At 40.5% G+C, this 23422-nt stretch overlaps 2 protein-coding genes across 2 annotated transcripts in view; one reads left to right on the top strand and one right to left on the bottom strand.

Moving 5' to 3' along the window:
• LOC132990062 (P2Y purinoceptor 1) overlaps positions 1 to 23422 on the top strand; it is a 161448-nt gene that overhangs the window by 19029 nt on the left and 118997 nt on the right. The gene's annotated exons all lie outside the window — the stretch shown is intronic.
• c1qtnf12 (C1q and TNF related 12) lies at positions 1576 to 23304 on the bottom strand. The gene is made up of 8 exons (XM_061058099.1): positions 22137 to 23304; positions 10783 to 10887; positions 10553 to 10664; positions 10194 to 10378; positions 8749 to 8857; positions 7360 to 7453; positions 3418 to 3496; positions 1576 to 3315 (listed from the first exon to the last, which is right to left on the bottom strand). The coding sequence occupies exons 1-8, from the start codon at positions 22314 to 22316 to the stop codon at positions 3217 to 3219; spliced, it is 963 nt and encodes a 320-aa protein (XP_060914082.1). The 5' UTR covers positions 22317 to 23304; the 3' UTR covers positions 1576 to 3216.

Below are 23422 nucleotides of genomic sequence, written 5' to 3'. Positions count from 1 at the left end.
GGCTCCGCTGTCCATCGTTGGGGCTTCAAAAGTCTGCTGTCACTGAGAGTACGTCCATGTTTTATACGGCCTATATTGTTTACGGGATAACTTTCGTCAAGACGTCACCAAACGACTCAGTCACTAAGGTAGAGGAATCTCATAATTAAGGCCTCATTAAAGCTGCATATACAAACTATGTTGGTTTACAGGGGCAGACAGAAACCTCTCGGATTCACAATGGGGCCATTCATGATACCTCACTTCTCTGAAGGAAAAGAGAAAGAGCAGTTGCTCTTAGCATTTGGGCAGATGTAATTGCAATCACTCAGCTTGTCTGATGCTGATAATGGGGTGATGGGAAATTCCTGTCAGTCGTGGCGCAGGGTGGTTTCACAACCACTTTGGCAGGCTCCGTGTTCCACTGCAGGGCAGCGAATGCGTTACGGCATGCTCACATAGCTGTCATTAAACACATTTTGGAGAAAAAAAAAACACATAACACAATCAAAACTTGTAAGTGTGTACCATTCGGTCCTGCTTCTTTAGCAATGCAAAGGCAAATATTATGTAAACGTATATCGTCTGTCAGCTCTGCGCTGTTACACGCGTTGAAAGACTTCAGAAAAAAAGAAAAGTAAATGTGCTTCAGTAGTCCTGCTCACCTTATACACACTGTTCTGGCCGAGCTATTTTCAACATCTTTATTTTCATTTGTCATTCTCAAAACATGTCTCTTGACTGGAAGTTTATGTGAAAATTAAACTGTGGGGAAATAAGAACATATATTAACTGGTGCCTATAAATGCCGGGCAGTTCATTTTAAATAAAATAATGTTTGTTTTCTAAATTCTGGGCGTCCTTTCCAACAAGCAGCCCATTCCTGTCTGAATGTGTGCTACAGTAGGTGGCTGAAATAGCACGTGGGTGCAACGTTCTTGTGGTTGGTCCTCGGGTACAGTATGTGACACTTGGCATCTCAGCAATGCTTCCATGAGAAGCCTCTATTATAAGGCACTCATGCAATGATGCTAACAAGCTCATTTTACTGTCCGGACAAGCATTTGTGCAATAATGTCCGAGAGTTTCTTATTACTGCTTTCAGAGACCACCCAAGAGTGGATTTGGTGTGATTGCAGATTTTCTAATAATCTCTAAAGAGTTGCAATAAAGTCCCATTTTATACTGACATGCAGTTTGTTGTGATGGGCAACAGCTATTCAGTTTTAATCACAAGGGTGAACGTTAAAGAGAGCTCTGGACACATGATCCTAAATGACATGCATGTTATTGTTTCTTACAGATTAGTTCTTGATCTATTTAACAGGTAGATAACTGCAGCCATGAATTTACCTGGCAGTCTGCCAGTGTTTGCAAAGGTATTTGAGGTATTTTACAATTCAAATGATGCCACAGAGAAATCCTAAGTATTCATGAACTCCAGATGATGCTTTCATACACAGGACAGATACTAAAAAAAACTGAATATAATGGTTGTATGAGGGTTGTTTTCCTCCCTTGAGCTATTCACAAATACAGTCTTTAAATAATTAAGCATCACTATGACTTAAATCACCATGTGGAGACACCAAGTGGCAACATTTAATAAAAAGTTTAATTTCAAAATACAGCATAGTATGGTAAAAAAAAAGAAAAAAAAAAAAAGATATGAATTTATTCTTGCAATAATGTGGGGTTGTGACAGTTCAAACATATTGGAGTGAATCATACATTTTCTCAAACATAAATATCAAAACATCAATGCTCTCCAAAGTTATCAGTTATGATAAATTACAAATATCTGTACGCCCAAAGTTTTATTTCTTTTTTACCTTTACTTAACCAGGAGAGGAACTCGTTAAGTTTGAACAGAATGTCCTTTTCAAGAGTGTCCTGGCCGAGACAGGCAGCAGCACAGATACCAACGTTTCTGACAGACAATGAGCAGCTATACACACAAACGTAATATAAGGTTCATGAACACATTAAAAGACGTGAAATTACAAGAAAAAGCAGCAAATATTTGTCAAAAGTAATATAATACAGTAAAAAAAAAAAAGACCGTCAAAATGTTACCAGGATACTTTAAGAAAAATTCTGTTTGAAAGAGAAACTTACTGCTAGCAACATGTAGCGTATAGCTAAAGCCATGTGTGCTGCTGGGAGCCAGGGCATGATCAATACTGTGCTGACCAATGCAAAACACTCACCACAAGATCTTTGTTTTCCAAACTCATAGTCTACATCCATGCTAGTGACTCCCTAAGGCTGTACGGTTCGGTTCTTTGTGTTAAATAGCTTGCTAACAATGGCAATGCTAATGACTCAATCTTTAGCATTTCATGTTCTCAACTTCTGTTGCCTGTTAGCATATTTACACTGGTTACAATTCTTCCTGATGGGACGCATGAATGTGTGTACCAAATGTCACTGCCTCCATCCAATAGATGTTGCGATCATTCAGCCGAGAACCCCAAATGTGAACCTCATGGTGGCGCTAGATGGAAAGGCAGTGGGTTGCAGAAAGTTGGTTGAACTTTTTAGTCATGGAACCACAAAACTTTTATTGTAATCCAGATATTTCTATCTGAAAAGCAGTGGACCAAATGGCCAAAAGTACCACGTAGAGCTGAGCCATACGCATAGTTGGAAAGGTCAGTTATAGCTGCGTTACAAAACAGGTAGTTTACAAATCATTTTTACAAGATCTTTTGAAGTCATTTCTGTACTTTGAGCATGTGTCCAATGTCCAGTGTACTCGCAGTCTATGTACCATATAACATATATAAATGTGATATTAAATCCATGATAAAAAATAACTATAGTTCATGACTGTGTACATTATAGATCATATTGACAAAAAAATACAATGTAACATAAAAATGTACCTTTAAACATCAACAACATTGATATTTGGTTTTCTGCAAATGCCTTCAACAACCATGAGACTGAAACAAACGTGTTCACTGCTTTGTTTTCAGGTTATTTTATTGGTGAGGAGACAGTCGTCAAAGTTCCTTGAGGAAGTGGCAGTGCACTGTGAAAAACAAACTCAGTCCTCGAGCTCTTCTTCACACTGTCCTTTCATCGTCTGACAAAACAGTCAAGTCAAAGTCACTTCCTTCAAAACCTTCCTGTGGTTTGGTTCTGTGTGGTGGTGCGGATAAGCAGTCCTTTGCAGAAACAGGAAAAAGGCAGCCGTGGACGGCTTGGATGATGCCCTTTTCATGTTCGAGGCTATACACCGAGCAGCATGCCCATAAAATCTGAACCGTTCTGTATTGTAATGGAAGCGCCCGCTGCATTATCCACAAATATGGAGGTGTACTGCCCGGCCTGCAGAGGAAAATATAAAAAAAGGGATGATAAAGATCGCAATAATACAGATTTCCACACTAATGATGTGTGTGTGTGTGTGTGTGTGTGTGTGCTGCTTACCTGTAGCTCGAGCAACCCCTGCACACTGACGGTGAATATCTTGCTGTTACTTTCTAATCCAACAATCATCTCCAGTGAGCTGCAGTCAGGATGTAAAAAGAATATTTCCGATTAAATGTTGTGTTTTTTCAGCATTTCAAAATTTTTAAGACCACATTAAAAACAAACAAAGTTTAAAATGCCTTCAAAATAAAAGCTCTGCATTTTGAGAAATATTTGAAAACTCTAAGGCTATCACAACCAGAAGCTTAGCACAGAGACAGAAACAAGTAGCCAGGATTAATCTCTAGGAAGTAGCATCAATTAATCTCCCAAATGAACATGCTATATCTGATGAGAATCATCCATTAAAACAGTGTTTAGAGAGAGTAGAGCAACTTCATCGTCTGTAAACCTTCTAGACTCACAAAGCAGCCAATTAGTCTTTAAAATATGGAAGTAAACCACGGGAACAAACTTGGTTTCGCTTTAGTGAGACCAATGGAAGGAAAGCTGAATGAAAGTTTGCATTGACTAACAGCCGCTTGTGGAACGGAGACAAGTGGAAGATTGAGACTTTGGCTCTCCACTTCTTGGACAGCCACACCAGCTGCTCCTTCCTGTTTCCAGTCTTTCCGCTAAGCTAAAGAAACAGAGTAATGGTGTGTTCATACAACCTCTAACAAGCATCCAAGCCATTAAGAAATTCAAAAACATTTCTGAAAGTCATTTTCAGTGGGGAGCTGGCAACATAAAGCCATAAGCTTTACACAAGACTGCTATTGGTTTAGCTCGTCCCGATGTTTGAAAGTGCTCCAGTTGCGCAGGGAGGCATCAACCGATCATATGGTTTTGTTTCAGTTTAATCCATGCCTGTTCACCTTGAACAAAACCCTTGTTCTGTCCCGTCTACGAATGGGTGGAAAACATATTCTCCAACCTGTCCTGAAGTCAGGGAATACTCGACCAAGTTGATATATGGGAGATTTCTTTTAATGTGCAAATTCAAGAGCAGTTTCCAGCCAGCATCCCCTGCTGGTTCCCCCTTCCAGTACTGAAAACCTCCTCCACCCATCAGTCCTTCTGTGAGGAGGTTTAAAAAAAACAACCCTCCGCCAGTGTTCAATACCAAGAATGAGCTACACAGCTAACAGCTAACAAGCTAACACAAAGTTATCATACTATTTTATACTATTTTCGGCTTGCTGGCGGAACAAATTCGCCCAGACATTTCACCTTGGTACTTTAGTGGAGGGACAACAAAGACAGACTACTCAGGTCCCCTGAGTAGTCTCTCCTTGTCGTCCCTTGAGCTCAGTGGATACTCAGGGGCAGCCCTCGCCTCCTCCCATCAACTCAACTCAACTTTATTTATATAGCACTTTAAACACAACATTGTTGATCCAAAGTGCTGAACATTGCAGAAACAAAGCATTAAAAAGTAACAGACAAGAACAACAACAACAATAAAAAAAGAAAAGAACAATAAAAAGTGACAAGTGACAGTTAATTACAGTGTAACACAAGAATAACAGAGCTATGGGGTTTTTGTGCTTGATGGGTTACTGAACATTAAAAGCAGTTGAGTAAAAATATGTTTTAAGGCGAGTTTTAAAAACACAGAAAATCAGAGGCGCTAACTCATTAAATTCATTCAATTGAAATAAGTTAAAACACATTGGCTTTATAAAAATGCCTTTCTTTGTTGTTGTTGTTGTTTTTATGCCTTGTTACAAAAGCATGTTGGTCAGCTGAGGCTGTTTCAAACGTGCTATACAATTAAACGTGACTTGATTCACTGGAGGCTCAGTAAAGGTCCTGGTTCTGACAGGCTGTGTAAAAGGGTGCTAGTAACGGTTAGTGGTCGCTCTCCCAGAGCTTGCAGAGGACATCAGAGGGGGAACCAGAAAATATTCTCTCCATAAAATGATATCCAGTTTCAGTGAAAACAGTTATTAAGTTGTGGTTTTGCACAGTAGTCAGTGAAAACACTCTGCTTCAGCTGAGTCTTTCACATCCATGACAACATTAGCATGTTAAAAACCTTTGAGTAACACTTTAAATGTGAATCTGTACCAACACAGCTGGGCAGGCCGGGCTGTTTTGTACCTTTGTCACTTGTTGCGGGAACAGTTTGCATATTGTCCCAAATGTCAAACTCTCTTTTAACACCGAGTGCTCTCAGTGTCTGTTTAGATGGTTATAACATGACTGCAGGCTTATAACCACAGAGTGCGAGCACTGGCTCCTGTTAAGTGGAAAATGCTAAATTTTTATGGCAAATCAATCATGTTTGTCTTCACTCCAACTCCCATCACAATGAGCCTCATTGCACATTCTCTGCATTTTCATGTGTGGGAGCGAGACTGGCTGGGGGTTTGGCTCCAAAAAGCAAGAGTCGAGGACTCATTTTGGGTTAGGTAACCCGTCATAATAATATTATTTATATGTTCCCTTCATTGTACCACGCTCGAAAGAGAGAGGCTGTGGAGCTCTGACAAGTCTGGGAGAGACTTCAGGGAGCAATTCATATCAGACATTTTCACGGACTTTATATAAATAGTAGTTTTGAAATATTTGATAGAACGGTTCCCTAACTGGATTTGTATTTTTTCGCAATGTTGACAAATGAGATACTTCATAATATGTCTCCCACATCCCAAAGAAGGACATTTCACTGCAGCGCTACTGAATAAAACAAGCTGTCTGCAATGTCAAAGGTGAGTCTATAAAGATTAGTTAGGCGACCAGGCTCTTAGTGAGAGGACATTTCCTTTAAAGACCTGCTCTGCTTTTACACAGGAAATGCCACACTGGTTCCACACAAAGTGTAACAGACAACCACTTTAACAGCTCATAAATTCTGGCGAAAGTTAAGGTACCATTTTACACCAAGAAAATATCACTGTTACATGGAAAACCAGAATTTCAAGAATACTAGTGTGGTTATAATCGGCTTATCTGATCAGTGTGAATGATAGCCATGACAAATAAAAACCACAAGCATACAATCAAAGTGCCAGTGTGCACATCCAAGAACTGTTTTCAACCATTTTTCAGCCAGCTCAAATCAAGTCCTATCATCATCGTGTCATACAAACACTACTGTGTTGTGTGCTTTGATATTTTGTTCATTTAAGTGTTGAAAGGTCGACAGAAAATATGATTTTAGCTGCATTTTTCAAAAATCATTTTGCAGCGGTGTTTGAAATCTCGTCTACGCAAAGATGTCATTCCAATGAACGCTTTATGGGCTGCGTGGTTTTAACATTAAGGTTCTGAGACATCGTAAGGGAGCAGTTTTAAACGTTCCCTACAGAAGAAGATAAAAGAGAATATGCAGGAACGTAAGCTATGCAACTCTTTGTGCCTCGACAGACAGACCCACGGGTGCTGATGTAGTTATTTGATACTTTGGATTTGAAGACAAGAAAGCGTTTAATCAACCTCTTCAAATAGTGGGTGAATAAACGTTCACTTTTGAACAAGTTTTGAACGACTTTTCAAAGGTCGCCATACGTGACTTTTAAGTCTTTTCAGAAGAAAAATGCTCACGAGGTAAAGTTATGAAGGGTCTATTTCATTTTACATCTCTCCAGCACATTAAACTATCGGTGTGTTTATATTTTCACAAGTATTCTTTTTGTGCTCAGGTTTATTGAGTGTCCGAGTTTTTTGTTAAAACATGATATATCCTAGTTTCAAAAACATTAAGGCCAAAAACAGGATCAGCAGGCAGCCCGGGTTCAAGTCAGACCTGGGACACCCGTCCCACATGTCATTCCCCACTGTCTCTCTCTCCCTGATTTCTGACTATATCCACTGTCCTGTCTCTAACAAAAAGGTATAAAAAAAAGCCCCCTCCCCACCCAAAAAAAACAACAACAACAACAAACTAGTAAAGACCAAATAAATGTGATACAGGTGTGCATGTAGACACACTCAAAGGATCAGGATACCTACGTGTATCTGTGACAGAGCGATTCGATGCAGATCAGCACCCGGACATTATCCCTGGCCTTCAGCTGACTCTTGCTCCTCTTCACCTCGTTGTGGTCTGTAAAGATTCAAAACAATCACATGAAGAAACAGCTTCACCCTCAGTTCAGAAAAAAAGAGATTAAAAAGCATAAAGAGTAAATTCCCTTGAAGTGGCCGCTCGTTAAAACCCCCTGAACGCTGATCGTCTTATCCAGTCATAGGAACAGTAAGCAGGCCTGTCACGCTCGGTTTACACGAGGCCTCAATAAGAAAGATGCTCTGTTCATGAAGAGTTGTGTAGTGGTGTCTACTTACGTCTTTCCATAACCAAAAACCCAAAAGAAAAAACTGTAAAGAACAGATTCAACTGTGTGTCTGTCTGCTAAATAAAGTATTTTCTGTTTAAGACTCTTCAGACTTGTTGTATACATTTGATTGATTTATTTATAGATGATTTTATTTACCTTCTTCCCTTTAGTTGTAGTATTCTAAAATGGTTTTTGGACTTTTCTTCTCACAATTGAACCAAAAAAAAAACCACATTGAGGATATTTGAATTTCAATGAATGTCAATCTGTCTTTTATTTTCATCTTTTTTGTATTTTAACCTCTTATCTTTGTGAAATGTCATATTTCTTTCTTTCTTGAGTTTGTTGAATCTTATTTTTAAAGGAAGAAAGTTTGACATTTTACACATAAATATAGCAGACATTAAGTATATCCTCTGTTAATGTCTCTCTGAGTCATGACCCACTACGAGTGAGAAGCTCGAGTCCCGCTGGCTGTGTTGTTGTCGGGGCCGTGTTAACAACGTGTTAACAAGTTTACATGGACGGGACGGCCTTGCGTATAAAAGCTGTTTTAGTCAAGGACTGGAGAAAAGAAGAAGAACATACTCACTGCTTATTTGAGTGTCATGAATGCATTTTTAGATCACGGTCATTCTGTGTAAATTTATATGAAATGTGAAGCTACGAGCTAACTAAAGCATGCTAACATTAGCCTGCTAACACAACCGTGCAGGACACAGACCATTGCAGCTCAAGTCAAGGACAGTATTTTTCCGCAGCTTGCACTTAACTCCTCCTTGAGAACGCGATTGGAGGAGGGCGGAGGCGTCAGTATGGTGACAGCAGTTTTACGCTCCAAATCTTCTCAATGTTTCGTTTTTAAACATGTAAAGCATTTTTTCTTGCTCTGTGTTTGAATAGCGCTTTATAAATAACCTCGCCTTGCCTTCTTATTTCCCGCCTGTTTGTGGCTTTATGAAGAACTTTAGGCTGAACGCTTGTGTGTATGAAAGGTGCAACATGAATAAAGGTGAGTTGAGCTGAATTTAATACACCATGTGAGATATTTAGTTTGATTTACCGATGTGGACATTTGCAGAGAACTGGTAGATCCCGGTGATCGGAGCCGTGAATCGTCCAGTAGACTGGTCCATCCCCGTCCCTCTGAGGAAAGCTCCTTTAGCTGGAGGCTGGAAGGACACAACATTTGTTTTTAATATGCTGACACTGAAAGAAAATACTTTGGTTTCCCCTCCCTACCTGTCGATAAGACGTCAAGCAAAGTATGAGATATAGAACAGTAGGAAGGTATGTAGTGTCTCGCTCAAGAGCACTTCAGCAGGGCTTCAAAAAAGAAACGGTCACAGCAGCGTTTCAAACGAGGAAAGAAATCTATTGCTTTGTGTGTAAGCTGAGTAAAGCTTTGCTGATACTAAAGCTTTAAATTTGTTCAGAATCAAAAGAGAAATGTTGAAGAAATGTCCAAAACGAGAAGTTACTGTGGCTCATTCGTTGTGTTGCACAATACACTTTAGTTTAATCCTTCTCTGTCAGAGTAATACGTTTTAAAAGTTTGAAAACACAAGAGATACTTAGCCTAATGCTGAACTAAGACTCTTAAATAGATTTTGTGTTCACACGTCCAATCAGCGACAAGGTTAAATAGAATACAGTTACAAGTTCGCGAGCTTTGAGACAATCTTTTCCTAGTTTCTCATTCTATTTTCAATAAAATGATGTACAATCAAGAGAACAAAATAACAGAGAAAACACACAATTTGAAGAACCCTGTGGAGAGATATTGTGACTGACTCAGGCTAGCAAGTTAGCTGTTAGCTTTCAGCTTCAACTTCTTTATGATTGAAGAAGCACATGTTTGGAATATGTGCAGACAAATGTCACCGTTTCTGCTGTCAATAGACTTATTGTCCTTGTGTCGTCCATTATCTCTACTTTACCTCTAACTTTGCAAAACCTGTAGCATTTTAAAATCCTCAGTAGCACGTCTTTAACACAGTGTGCTGTGTTAGCATGTTAAATAATTTAGCAAAGCTTCATTCTCCCTCCTCCAGCCTTGTCAGCCCATCCCAACATGGCATAGTTCTTCCACTACAGCATGCCGTTTTAAACAGTGTCTATTTCTGTCCTCTCCACACTTTATTCCAAGTCAGAGACAGAGTGCCTTTTGTATGCCGCCCAGAGACTAATGTGTAGAATTGAAGAAGTGGGTATTTTTGACCAAAGAGCCAGCCTGAGTCTCAGAGTGGCAGTGCATGCTTTGCCAGTGCCAGTTACCAGAGAGGGGATGATCCTCTCATAATACCCCCACATGCAAACCAAGCGATGATTACCAAACACTCCCTCTTTCAAACACAGTTAAGACAGAGAAGCAAATGGGTCAGAAACAAAGCGTGTAACCATGCAGAGGAGGATAAGCCAAACCTTTTCTTTTTTTTTCTTCAGGCATGCACAGGCACCAAAGCTGAACCAGTTCATAAACATTTACTTGGTTTCAAACAAACATACTGTCTGAAAGTTTTGGAGCTCCACCAGCGTCTTCTTGTCGACCAGCACCGGCCCCTTGAGCTTGCAGTGGAACGCCTCCTCAATCCGCCGGTAGGATGTCATCCCTTCCAGGGTGAGGAGAGCCGTGGGGAGCTGGCTGGGGCTGGTTGTTCTGTCCAGTGCTGCTGCCCTCCTCTCTGTAGCCTCTGACAGAAACAAATCCATGTTATTATAGTGCGGAAAGAGTTAACTATGGTTTCAAACACCCATAATTTGATCAGATAGATTACACATCAAATTGCACATATGAACTGAGAAATATAATGAAAGAACAACCTCTGAGTCTAAAGAGAAGACGTGATGTGTTTAGATGTTTCTACCTTTAATCAAGTCTTTAAACTCCTGAAGAAGAACTTCCTGGGTCACTTCAGCCCCAGGAGAGCCAGGAGGTCCCTGTGGGCCAGGAGGACCGGGAGGACCAGGTGGGCCCGGCTAGGGGGAAAAAAAGATTTAACTTGATGTGAAAATATTACTGAGCTTCATTTACCAATAACTGTAGTAAATACTCAAATGAGACCAGCAAGGCACACAGTCCATATATTGGGTTTACCAGGGGTCGTTTGCGCTTGCGACATTTTCCAGGGAAGTTGCCAACAGGTCTTTTGACAAAGTCCATCCATGATCCCAGTGGATCCACTCTCTGGTTGTCAGCAACCTGCAGAAGAAGAAAACACAGAGAAAGAACATTTTTAATCATGAATTCGTAAACTCCATAGGTCATTGAAAATAACACAAAGACAATATATCAAATGTTGAAACTGAGAAATGTCATTGTCTATGAATTACCCAATATTGGTTCTTCACAGAGTGCTGAACCCCCATCTTCACTTCAGAAAGACAGAGCCTCTTTTTAACCCCAATCATGTTGCTAGTCTACCTTCTTAAATGTGAGATATTTTTTTCTTCTTTTGAAAGATTTATTTTGGATTTTTTTTGCCTTTACTGTAGAGACAGGACGGTTGGATAGAGTTGGAAATCAGTGTGAGAGAGAGAGAGAGAGAGAGAGAGAGAGAGAGAGAGAGAACGGGGAATGACGTACGGGAAAGGAGCCACAGGTTGGATTTGGACCCGGGCCATCCGCTTTAAAGATTGCAGCCTCTGTTCATGGGTCACTCAAACTAACCTCTAGGCCACCATTGCCCCACGAGGTGTTTTCTTGAACATTATACAACATTTCCAGTCTGTTGTTGCCACTGTGCCAACTTCTTTGGAACATGCTGCTTTCATCAAATTCAAATTGGACATATGATTGGATAATATAATTTTCCAAAAACTTTAACATTTCTCAGGTTAACATTTGATATGATGTTTTGTGCAATTTCCAATTAAAAATGGGGATTCAATATTTTGCAAATCATGACATTATGTTTTTAATTTACATTTTACTCAACGCACCAACTTTTTAGGACAAGTTGGAAGGGTGTCGTTAGACATTTTTTATACACTGTGGCAGTTCAGAGCACTTTAGAAAAAGTTTTAAAATAGAAACAGAACAGGACATTATTCCATACACATTTCCCTCTGTATAGAAAACAAGGAACATACTTTCTTCCTAAGCAACCACACAGTTTTATTGAAAGCAAGACCGATTTATCGACCAGTCGATAATATCGGCCGATATTAGCATATCAAGTGACTATCGGTTTCAGCTAATTTTATCGCAAATATGTGCCAATATTACTAGATTCACTAGTCTTAGCATTTCATTCGAGTATCATTGTATTACTCAAGCAGTTCTCTTTCTGGTTGTCACCAGCAGAGTGTGCTGTCCGGACTATCACTCTGAACACTTTGTCTTCATTATATATCTTTTCCACAAGTGTTTGATAACTGCATTTGAGGGATCAACGCAATAAATGTGTATATCTATATCTATCTAACTAGATCTAAGAAAGATATCGGCCGATATATTGGTACCAGATTTTTTTATCTTCCTAATATCCGTATCGGCCCCAGAAATCCATATCTGTCAGGCCCTAGCTTTATTATACAATAATCAGGAATTTTGAAAAAGCTGTATTTACCACATGAATCCGACATTTGTTTGAAAATCATTATAACCAAAAAAAGAATTATGCAGGAAGGTAGATTCCTTAAAACCATCCCTGGAAAACATTTTCCAAAAATACATTTACAGATACACATCAGCAGACACAGAGGAAGGTCACACAGGGAAGGCCTCTTTCGCTCTTGTTTTAAATTCCCAGTGGAGTCTTTTCAATAAACTCTCTAAATGTAGTCATCATTCTCCTCAAACAGTCAACCTTATGCTTATTTTTTCATTCCCATATAATTCACTCAGGTGCCACGTCAGTTCTTATTTGCTCAATAGGCTTGGATGAATGTAAACAAACTGTGTCAAGCGATTCCTTTTTTCAGCACATTAAAATTTCCATGAGCACTGTGGTGAAAAATGAGTCTGCTCATGTTGGTGTGATGTAGATTCTGTGGATTGCAGACCTCAATGACTGTATTTTAGAACAACATGTCAAAGAGGCCGACATGTTCTCCCTCTCCAGAAGACATAACAGTATTCTCTTTTATTAATATTACTCACACGAGTAAAGTTATGATGGAAAATTTAATAAACAAGATAACAAATGTATACATGGTATGTACGTAGAGCAGGGTGGGTATATATGATTTAAGATTGTTAGTCTGTTTCCTTATCATGTGTGTGCTCCATCTTCTTATCTGAAATAACATATGTATAATAAATCACTGGATAGGAGACTGGGATCTGCTATGAAGATAAGAAACGCACTCCAAGAAGTTTCTCTGGAAGCAACATTTTTATGTTACAACTGGCATGTTTTCATTTCAGTAAAATGTGAGGCTGAATGAATTCCAATTAGAGAAAGCTTGAATCCAACCCCAACCCTTCCCCAAAATGTCAAGTGCCTTCAGTTGAGATAGAAGAGGAGATAAAGACGAGCCATGGAGGTGAGCTGCCTGAAATGGAATTTGTTTAGGTTTTGGCAGCGGGACACGGATCACTTATCTGCAAAACCAACATGCCCCTTTCTTCACTGTCAAAGACATCGCCTCTTGTTCCACCGCAACAAAGTGACTCCTTGTTTGTCTTCGCGATATACTGAAATAAAAACTTTCTTTATATTTGGGATTTCCAGCAGTCCCTCTCTCTCCGCGAGTCTCTCTTCTCTCTGACAGCAGACAAAATAAACAACTTAACAGGCGCTGCGCTGGCTGCATGTTGGATCGCTGTGTGTTTTTGTTGTGATTTTGAGGCTTGGAAAGAGATAAAAGCGAGGCTGATTTGGTCAAGACAAGAGCACTTTTACAGTGCTAAATACTGTTTCCATAAGACTGGGAGTCCTCAGGATAAACTGCTTTTTCCTTTGCTATGTCAATTTTTCATACTCATCAACATGCCAGTTCTGAAAGCTTTATAGGAATACTTCAAAATGTTGCAAAGTACTTATGTACTGATTAGTTTGGCGACTTGAGGGCAGCAAAAAGACAAGTGATCACTGAACACTGACTAATTATCACCTTTAAATTGGTTAGGTGAACAGTTGTTAAGACATAGAGCAGTTATCATTTATTTGAAGTGATGGTTTTGGACCCCAGATTTTTATTTACAATTTACCCTTATACATTTTTAGCTCTGTTTTGGTCTCCACCACCTTGTAATGCAACGAATGCTCTACTGGTTGTACAGCAAAGTTGTTGCTGCAGGAAAGGGCTGTCATCCCCCTCCCCCCCAAAAAAAATAGGTTATAATATCAAATAGGTTACTGAGTTCCTGAGTAAATATCATTAATCGAGATAAGTTAAGCTTAGATTTATCTTCATAAAGCTATGAAATTGAGGTATAGTCATATTTTAATGCTAATACAACCATCTCTGTAATAATATAGTTGTCTGTGGTTCTCACTTGAACAACCCACAGTAAAAACAACAATCTTGTAGGTGCCAGGTAAGCCATCTCCCTTGTTTCTAGTATTCATGCTAAGCTAGTCTAAGCTAATGGGCTGCTGGCTGCTGCTTGGGGTATCTATTTTTCCAGCAATGGGTATCCACTCCAGAATAGCTTAAACAGATATTTACATGTTGACCCCTTGGTTTGTGTATTAATATATACCTGTGAATCATCTTCACATTAGACAGTTTTAGACACCTCATAACATCACATATGAAAGACACAATTCTGATTCTGAGAGCCAGTCGGTGCTTTAACAAATAAACCCAAACCTTGGCATTTGTTCTTGTGTTTATAAAAGTGTCATAGATCATCAGCTTTCTTTTCCAGAGATAGAAAACACTGCAGGTTGGACCACACATGCGACTTATAATTACAAATCTTAGCTTTTTCTTACATCATAATATAAAAAAAAGGCAGCACATCATTGCCAGGAAATCAGCCTCACTCTGAACTTGTTATTCTCTTTAACACACGGCATTATAATTAAACCATTAAACCTCTACCCTCAAGGATTTTCTATGCTTAGGGTAGAAAGGCTACCACCGAGGTAATTATCACCTTCATTTGTCAGCTTTAAAATCACAGCATATCCCTGGATAAATAACTTAATAATTAGTTTCAGGAGTTCTAAAAAAAAATAAACCGATTGCACTCTTAGTTATAAGACTCTACGCTGTCTGAGCATAACATACTCTACATGAACATGACAGCTGGGATGGCTCACACAACTTGCCAAAAAGTATTCTGATTCATTGTAAACAGGTGAGGCTCTGTCTCGACTGAGAACATCAAAGACTCCACACATGCAGACATGAAAACCATATTGCTTGATGGCAAAGAAATGCCTGTCAGAGGCGTTCAATCTGTCGCTTGCTCCTTAAAGTAAACTATAGATTCCCTCTCATAGTCCAGTATCAGCACATACAACTCATGAACATGAAGTGTGGAGGGAGCAGATCCAGGTATCAGTCTGTGAGTAGATGAAGAACACCAGGGCTCAGGCTTTGATCATCGCTGATGTGTGAGTGCCTCAAAGTGGCCTCGTCTGTCATCAGGCGTGAGCGTACGCTTTTCAAGCGAGAACCGACAGAGAACGTGTCAGGTGTTCTGTCAAAAGGTGAGAAACTTTAAATCTTCCAGACAGTGTTTATCCTGGTTGATGGGGCTTTAAATCATGACACATTACTGAGGTTCTGGTCTAAAGAATGGGATGCATTGTCTGCAGGGTTTGGAAAAGGTATTCATAGCCGTAACTTGGAGTCCCACCACAACAGCGTGGGAGATTTTCCATTACAAGAGAAGTCCAGAGTTCAGTATTTCACATTGCCAAAGTACAACACAGTATCATCAGCAACATGTTGCTATACGTACAAAGTGAAAGCACTTGCCCCACCTATCAATATCATGATCTTTTTAGAAATGTCTTTGAGATTTGTGTTTTCTGATGGGATTGGGAACTACTGAATAGTAGAAGAAAAATGCTTAAAAAAAATCCTGTGTGTGCTTTCAGGCTGAGAGATAGAGCTCTAAATCAAAACCAGCGGTTATCTTAGCTGACAACAAAGACTTAAAGGAGGGAAAAAGCCTCTGAGTCTGCCCATCAGTTACAAAACCCTCTGTTCAGAGAGTAACTGCCAAGAAATAGCCTGGCACATAACCCCCATGAAACAGCAAACTGTATATTTTTAGACTTTTTATGGATTAAAGAAAATGCCGTACTGTTTGAGGTGTAAATCTGTGAGCTAAAGAGGTGCTGGTAGGCTAAACTTTTGTCAACAGATGCTGAAAGAGCATGGCTAGCTGTTTCCCCCTTTTTCCTAACTTTATGCTAAGCTATGCTAACACACTACCTTTGGCTTCACATAGACAGATATGTGAGTGGTGTCAATTATCTCGGCTAACTCTTGGCAAGAAACTAAGTTTTTAATACATTAAGTAGCTACAAAAAAAAGTTGCATATCAGTTGGTGGAGACCAAAACAGAGCTCAGAGATAGCCTATTAGATGTTCCTGGTTGTGGTTAAATTGTATACTTTATTGAACTTTTTTCCACGAAGCAAAACAAGCACATTCCTTAGAATTAATCTGTGTTGAAAAATAGTTTGGAACAATGGTTGTCTCTTCAGGTTGTATCAAGAAGAACCTAAGGGGTCAATTCAATCAATCAATGATTTATTTACATAGCAATGAATCATGACTCAAGTCTTTAAGTGGGTTGTAAAATGATTAATAGGGTGAAAATAGGAAAAAATAATGTCCTGTGACACACTTTTTTTAGGTAAATTGCCAAATTTTGAAAGATCAAGAGTCTCTTTGGTGGAGTTCGAACAACTTTAAGATGTTTTTTATAAGGTTTATTTTTTAGCTTTTCATGCCTTTATTTAGATAGGAAGAGCCAGAAATCAGGAGAGATAGTGTGGAACGACATGCGGGAAAGGAAGGTAGGACTCGTACCCAGGCCGTCTGCCTGGAGGACTGTAGCCTTGACACATGGGGCGTGCGCACCAACCACTAGGCCGCCATCGCCCCAAATGTTAGACCTTCTAAACATGACAAGATCTGTTTTTTTTCTGACATGATAAAGAGGTTTGAAAGAACTGTTTTAGTTTATACAATGATTAGACTTTTTAACTAATTAAATGTCTAAGTAACTGATGAGTCAAATAAATGTAGCTGAGTAAAAACAATGACTATATGAAGAAATGTTAAGAAGTTGAATTTAACCGAAGCATCAAATGGAAATGGTCAAAGTGAAAATATCTACACAATTATCCCAAAAGTTTTTCATTTAGTTTACTTTCTCCTACTGATTGTGTACACAGCAAACAATAAAAGTGAGCAGAGTTTGTTTTATCAGCCTGCAGCACATGCCAGTTTGGACTTTTTGGATCAATTAGTGGATCAGTTCTAATCATTGCTGAGATTTCACAGAGGCCTTATGAGATTTTACGACCCAGGAAAGAAGGATTTGGGTCTGCATGAATAATCTTCTATGTGCACTGCTTTAAGTGTGTTTGTCATGTAGTTTGGGGAAAATTAGGTTGAATTTATTTGCAGCAATAAAAAAGGAAAATATTTCCCTGGGGCAGCGTGCCACCAAAAACACAAACACAACTGTTAAAACACGTCTCTGGGGCCGCGAGCAGATACTGAAACTCTACTCCATCGCAGGCAGCTCCTGAATTCTTCCATGTGCACCACTGAACTTATCTTGTTTTCTTTTACGCCTTATCTGTTTTTCTACCTGTCTTTAAACCCCGGCAACATGAAACTTTTTTGCTGCTGATAAAAAATGTTGCACAGGCAGGTTTAAGGTTTTAGACAGGATGACGGAGGGCTTTCTTTAATCCCTTGTTTTTACATCCCAGCACTGCTCCCTGTGCAGTCATCCATGCATGGGTGGACAGGCCTAACGCCGGGCTACTCCCATCCCGCCAGGCAGGGATCCCTGGGCTGAGTGGGACGAGGGGATCCTGGTAACCTGCGTGCATCCCAGTCGTCATGCATACACCCCGTGTTCCCCACCGCTGCGCTTCATGGACACACACTGCCTCCAGGACTTAACACCGCAGAACTAAACACTGTTAGGCATGCAATGTTGACTCTGTTCTCTTCTCACTGTTATTACTCAATTGGCAGGCACTGTGTGCACAACATAATTACTCTACCACACTCTGAGGATGTTGCTATCAGGTCAACAAATGTAGAAGTGGCACCATTTTTAAGTGTAAATGGAACATTGTTATCATATAATGACACAGTCGAACATGCTTCTTATCAGTGGCCTGATTTTAACTTCACTGTTGTCCCAACAAAGGAGCACTGTATGCATTCATTATGTGCGAAAGAAAGTGAATAAATTTGTGTTTATGCTTAAGAAATCACTGGAGACAATCTTGGCTTCCTCTTGATATAAAAGGGATATAAGCTGAACCAAACCTCGAGCGCCATGTAACATCTGTTTTGTGTACGAATTATAGCTTTGAAATTGGAGTGAGTGCTTGTGAGTGCTCATTTTCCCTGTGGTAGGTAAAATGAGCTGTTGAAAAGCGCCAGTGATCCCGATCCATCTCAGGTAGACAGGTTTGTACCTTGATTTGACTGTAGGCATATTAGATCCTCCTCCTTTTATGTGATTCACTCTGCAGTTCGTTACATAAGTACATACTGTCAATTTCTCATTTTTATTTTTTGTGCTATAATTACGCTACTGATTGGCCCGTCGTGTTGAGCTTACTGAAGTTATGAAAGCTGAAGAGACTAAACAACTGCAAAAACTACAATAGTTTTGAAGGAACAGTTTATATTCTCTCACAGTCTGCTGTTTTTGCACTGTCCTGCACCTACCTGATGTGCGTATCACTATCTCCTTTTTCTAAAGGAATAGCTTGATCTTTTTACATAGATGCAGAATTTGCTTTCTGTGCAAGAATCAGTAAAAAACATTTTTTGACTCCACTTTTTAAAATAACTATAATCAGCTTTTTTGGTCATTAGCACCTCTAAAAGTCTCTTATTAACATTTAACGTCTTAAACCAAACGGTCAAGTCAATCAAATCATTTTCATTCTGAATGAGTGAGTTGATTGAGTGACCTTCCTGTTATAATGGGCCCATCTACTTCGTTATACCTGCTATTCTCGTTCCCAGTCTGAATGCTAAGCTAAGCTAACCATCTTCTTGGAGCAGCTTCAATTTTACCTTACCGATAGAAAGTATTAATTTCTTCATCTTAAACGTGAGGAGAAGTCTCTTGTAACAGATTATATTTTATTATTTAATATTTTGGCATTTATTAAATGTAGCTTATATGAACTTTCTCTTGAATTTTGTCGTCTCCACAGAAACAATAAATATGTCAACTGTCTCTAAAACAGTTTTATTTCGTTTTTCTGCATATATGACTGCACATTATAAATCACATTAAACGGCAGGAATGTTATGTTGTCTCGTCAGCATCGGACTTGTTTTCACTTGAAGCCACAGTCACCAATGTACTGTTAAGAGCAGCTATAATTTCAGGAACATGACCAGCACATGATAAGAATCAGGCAAGATTAAGGGATTTCTATAAATCTGGCATCAATCTGTAGCTATTACAAATGAAACGTAATCCAAATCAAACAGTCCCTCTCTGTCTGTGAGCTCAAAAGACAACACGGTGGTTTATTTTACTTGCAGATTTCAGATGTAACGACCAAAGACTGTTTATTATTTGTTTCCCCTTCGGATGACTTCATTAGTTAATTAAAATGTTAAATAAGCATGACCCTTTGAGTCGTCCGTCATGTTGAAAAGCAGAGTTCACCGGCCTGCGACACTGACTGAAGGTAGTTCACACCATCAGAAGAGTATTAAAGGTGTGTGCTCACACTGTGGTTCGGTTTCCTTTGGGACTCGGGTCTCGTCTCCCATGTGTGGGTAGATCCAAAAGGTCCCACACACTGCCGCATTAATCATCACTGGGGATGAGAGAGAGGAAACAAAAACCCTCGCCTGGGGATAAACCCAGCCATTACTCAACACGCCAGGCGTGATGTTTGACTTGACTCCCTCAATTACAGCCATCACAGATCCCTCGCTGCTCTCAGCAATGACAGATTCCTCTCATCTTCAGAGTGCACAGCAATAAGGTTTACATGTGTGACATTTTGCTTTAAAACACAAAGATCACACTTGTTTGAAATGCACCTCCGTAATCATGTCGTAAAAAAAAAAAGAAATTCCTCTCGCTGCACAACTCCACACCTCACTATTGTGATCACTTTCAAATGGAAAAAAAAAATCTCCTGAGGAATGCAGAGTACGACTGCACGGTGCCAACAGCCCACACACGGGATTGGTGAGATAGAGAGCGAATGCCATCATCAGAACTGTTTCCACTGTTTCCATTGGGCACAGGGGAATAACATGTAAACGTGGAGTGTAAATGTTTGGCTTGTTTGAGGACACAAATTTCCTGCCAAGACAGCTCCAATGGTGGCGTTGTTTTCTGTGGGAGCCAACAGATGTGTAATAGGATGAACTTACAAACTTAACCAAGAAAAAAAGCAGCTTCTTTTCACCCTGTGTGTGGCATGATTTTTCCTTTTCTTCAACACAGAAACATGGAAAAGGTGGCACCAACAAATGTGTCCACTTCTTCAGATGTCAAAGCTAAAAAAAAAAAGGCTCTCGGTTCTCGTCATCACAGGTGACACTGTTTGGCAAAAGACACTATCTGGCACAACACAGCATCTTAAGAGTGATTATGTCATTACCCTGTGATTGTGAGAGATGAGATGAAAAGAATGTTAGAGAGAGAGGCACAGGGGGCTAATCCTCGCCGAGGTGTTCTCTTTCAGGACCCTTTCTATGGGGCTTTGTGAGGGGCTTACACGGCATGCTGCCCCAGTTTTTCGGGGCCGCACCGCCCCTATCGGATGTCCCAGACACAGCGGAGTCAGACTGGGGCCTGTGAATGACAGAATCAATGGGGCTGGGAACAACATCGCCATAGGTCTTTAAATGTCTGCCCACCTCACTTTCCCAGGAGTTACATCATGGCAGAGGGCCCGTAAGCGACCCTCGGAGGGAAAACTGTGGAGACACCCAGCTCCCAGTGGGATGAGGCTGAGAAGTGAAATCCCAGCAGGGTGCAATCTTCAGGGTTGACACAAGGTCATCCTTCATAGCCTCTGCTTTTACAAGGCGAAACCAAGTCAAATAAACAACCACCAGGCCACAACCACCGACAATGTGTTCTTAAAGATACAAAAGGAGACCTCACCGCTTGGTTTCAGGAGGAGGGGGGGAAGGCGGCGAAGGTTACAGTTAGGATTCCACAAACCGACTGCTTGGTCGGAGCTGCAGGCTGGTATATAGGGCAGTGAGAGTTATATGAGAATGCCAACATAATGGGTGGGCTGAAAGCAAAACAAATAGCCCGTTGGAAACATTCACAAATATGCAACACCAGCAATAAACCAATAAATAACAGAGTCAGGGGCCAACTGTTGCTCCTGGAAATGGAATTGTACCACTGGAAAGCAGTTTTGCAAGAGGATAACAACACTGGTCTACAGTTACTGAATATATTTTGTCACGGTAAGAATTCTCTCTAGCTATCACAAACTATAAAATGTTGAAATTTTTCATTCTTTGTGAGTCTGTTTATGACTTCATTTCCTGCATTTTTAAAATATCTCCATCCGCCAGATATTTGAAACTTCCCTCCATCCTGATGTTTTCACAGCGGCTGGAAAGTCTTGGTGGCAGACACCCGCAGCGCGCGCTAATTGATGCATTGATCAGCCTTTGGACATCCACATTCCTGGCATACCTCCGGAAGTCATCCATTTAGCGTTTCACACATTTCGGCCCTCCTCACTATCTGAAGCTTGACCTGGAAGGGCACACCTGTCCTGTCGTAGCTTCTACCTTTGCCACAAGTCATTTGCGCTGCATATTGCCTGTGCTGACAAGTTAAGTTCACATGTCTCGCGCACAGTGCCTTTCATATGTATTCACCCCACTTAGACTTTTCAGGTATGTTGTCATGTTACAACTGAAAATTAAAATTGGATTTTATTGTGTTGTATGAAATGGAAAAATGGAGGGTGTGATATTACCCAGTTCTCAAAATAATATACAAACAAAAAATATATAAAAAGATCTGAGCGCTTTGCTGTGAAACTAAGATCAGGTGCAACAATTGCCTTCAGCTTAACTTTAGCATCCATCAGATGTTTGCTTCTTTATCTGCTCATTTAAGTTTATCAAATAAAAAAATCAACAACTATAATATCAATTTGAATTTCAGCTTATGATGAAGTAAAATGTTGAAAGTCCAAGGTACTATTTTTGCATCCACTATGTTTTTCCGTTGATACCATCATAACGGCATATAAAGCTTAAATATATAGAAAAAAAGTCATTCTAACATTTCCTTTGTACATTTCATAAAGTTTTAGTCACTACCTTGACGCTTCCACCGACCTCCTCGCTGTTGGACAGAGTAGCGTTGAAGGATTCTGTGTGCTGCGGGGTGGCCTCCTTTGGCCTCTTTCTCTCCTTCTTGGCATCAACCCCATCCAGAAGGACACACTGAGACCAAAACACTACAGCCACCACGGCCAGAGGCCCAGCCGCACACCACATCTTCACGCTTATTCTCAATCAATCCCCCAGCAAGAAAACAACCCTGAATCTTCTGCAAGGATAAGATGAGGGATGCCCACAAGGCTCAGGGAGGGAGACCAGAGGAATGCAGCTTCAGGGACTCCCTGTCCAAGAGTCTGTCAGACTGACTGCTGCCGCCGTTGCTCCCCTCCTTGATGAGCTCTCAGGCAGCGCAGCGTTGCAGGGGCGCTGTTAACTCTAGCCAGAAAGCTAGAGGAGGCTTACTCAACTATGAAATGTGTCAAGAAGAACGGTGCAAGGGAATGACAGATCGGCACAGATCTGACAGCAAATAAACCCATTAGTGAGATTTTTCACGCTTTCTGCTCTGTTGGGGGGTGAGGTATTGAGGAGGAGGGGATGAGGAGTGGGTTGGGGGGGGGGGGGGGGGGGTGTAGAGGGGGGGGGGGCAAAAGGAGACAGGCAGAGAGGAGGGGTGCGTCCAAAGCTGAGGGTGGGCTAAAGATGGATGGCAATATTCTCTTTTTGACCCAGCTCTCTCCTGCTGCCTCTCACACTGAGCTCCAGTCTGCGAAAAAAAAAAAGTTGTGTGGCAGCTGGAAAAAGCTGCAAGATCCACAAAAATTCACCAAAAAAAAAAAAAAAAAAAAAATGCAGGTCAATGTTCAAGTCTGCAGCTTTACTCCCAAGAGGAGATGGATGAGGTCCAGTCGTGATCTGTTATCTCCTTCAACGTTTTCTTCCGCTTTCACTAAACTCAACAGGTGTGATCTTCTGCTTCTGTCTGAGACAATTATCTGACACAGGTGCTTCCCTCCAACTCTTCCAACAAATCATCAAGTCCAATGCCACGTGTGAGACTCGCACCAGAATGATTTGTTGTGTTGTTACAGCTCCTGTTTCCCTCCCTGTCCCTCTTCTCTCATCTGCTCCTTTGCTCAGACTGAGCTTACAGGAGGGCTCACAGTGGAGTTTTATCACCACCCTTTTCTCCCTCCTGCTTCTCCCTCTCTCTCTCTCTCTCTCGCTCTCTCTCCCCCCTTGCTATTTCTCTCCTCCCTTGCCTCTATTGGCAACCTTACTGGCTTATTCTGCTCTGTTTTATCTCATAGATGAAATGCTCG

This window comes from Labrus mixtus, chromosome 15, assembly GCF_963584025.1.
Source record: "Labrus mixtus chromosome 15, fLabMix1.1, whole genome shotgun sequence".
In the NCBI taxonomy this organism is placed as follows: domain Eukaryota; kingdom Metazoa; phylum Chordata; class Actinopteri; order Labriformes; family Labridae; genus Labrus; species Labrus mixtus.
This window is presented reverse-complemented; position numbering and strand designations above follow the sequence as displayed.

Coding starts and splice junctions, on each gene's coding strand:
- c1qtnf12 (XM_061058099.1), bottom strand. CDS start 22,316: ATGTGGTGTGCGGCTGGGCCTCTGGCCGTGGTGGCTGTAGTGTTTTGG. Junction 10,888..22,136: donor AGGTCGGTGGAAGCGTCAAG/GTAGTGACTAAA, acceptor CTTCTTCTGCAG/GTTGCTGACAACCAGAGAGT. Junction 10,665..10,782: donor GCAAGCGCAAACGACCCCTG/GTAAACCCAATA, acceptor TTTTCCCCCTAG/CCGGGCCCACCTGGTCCTCC.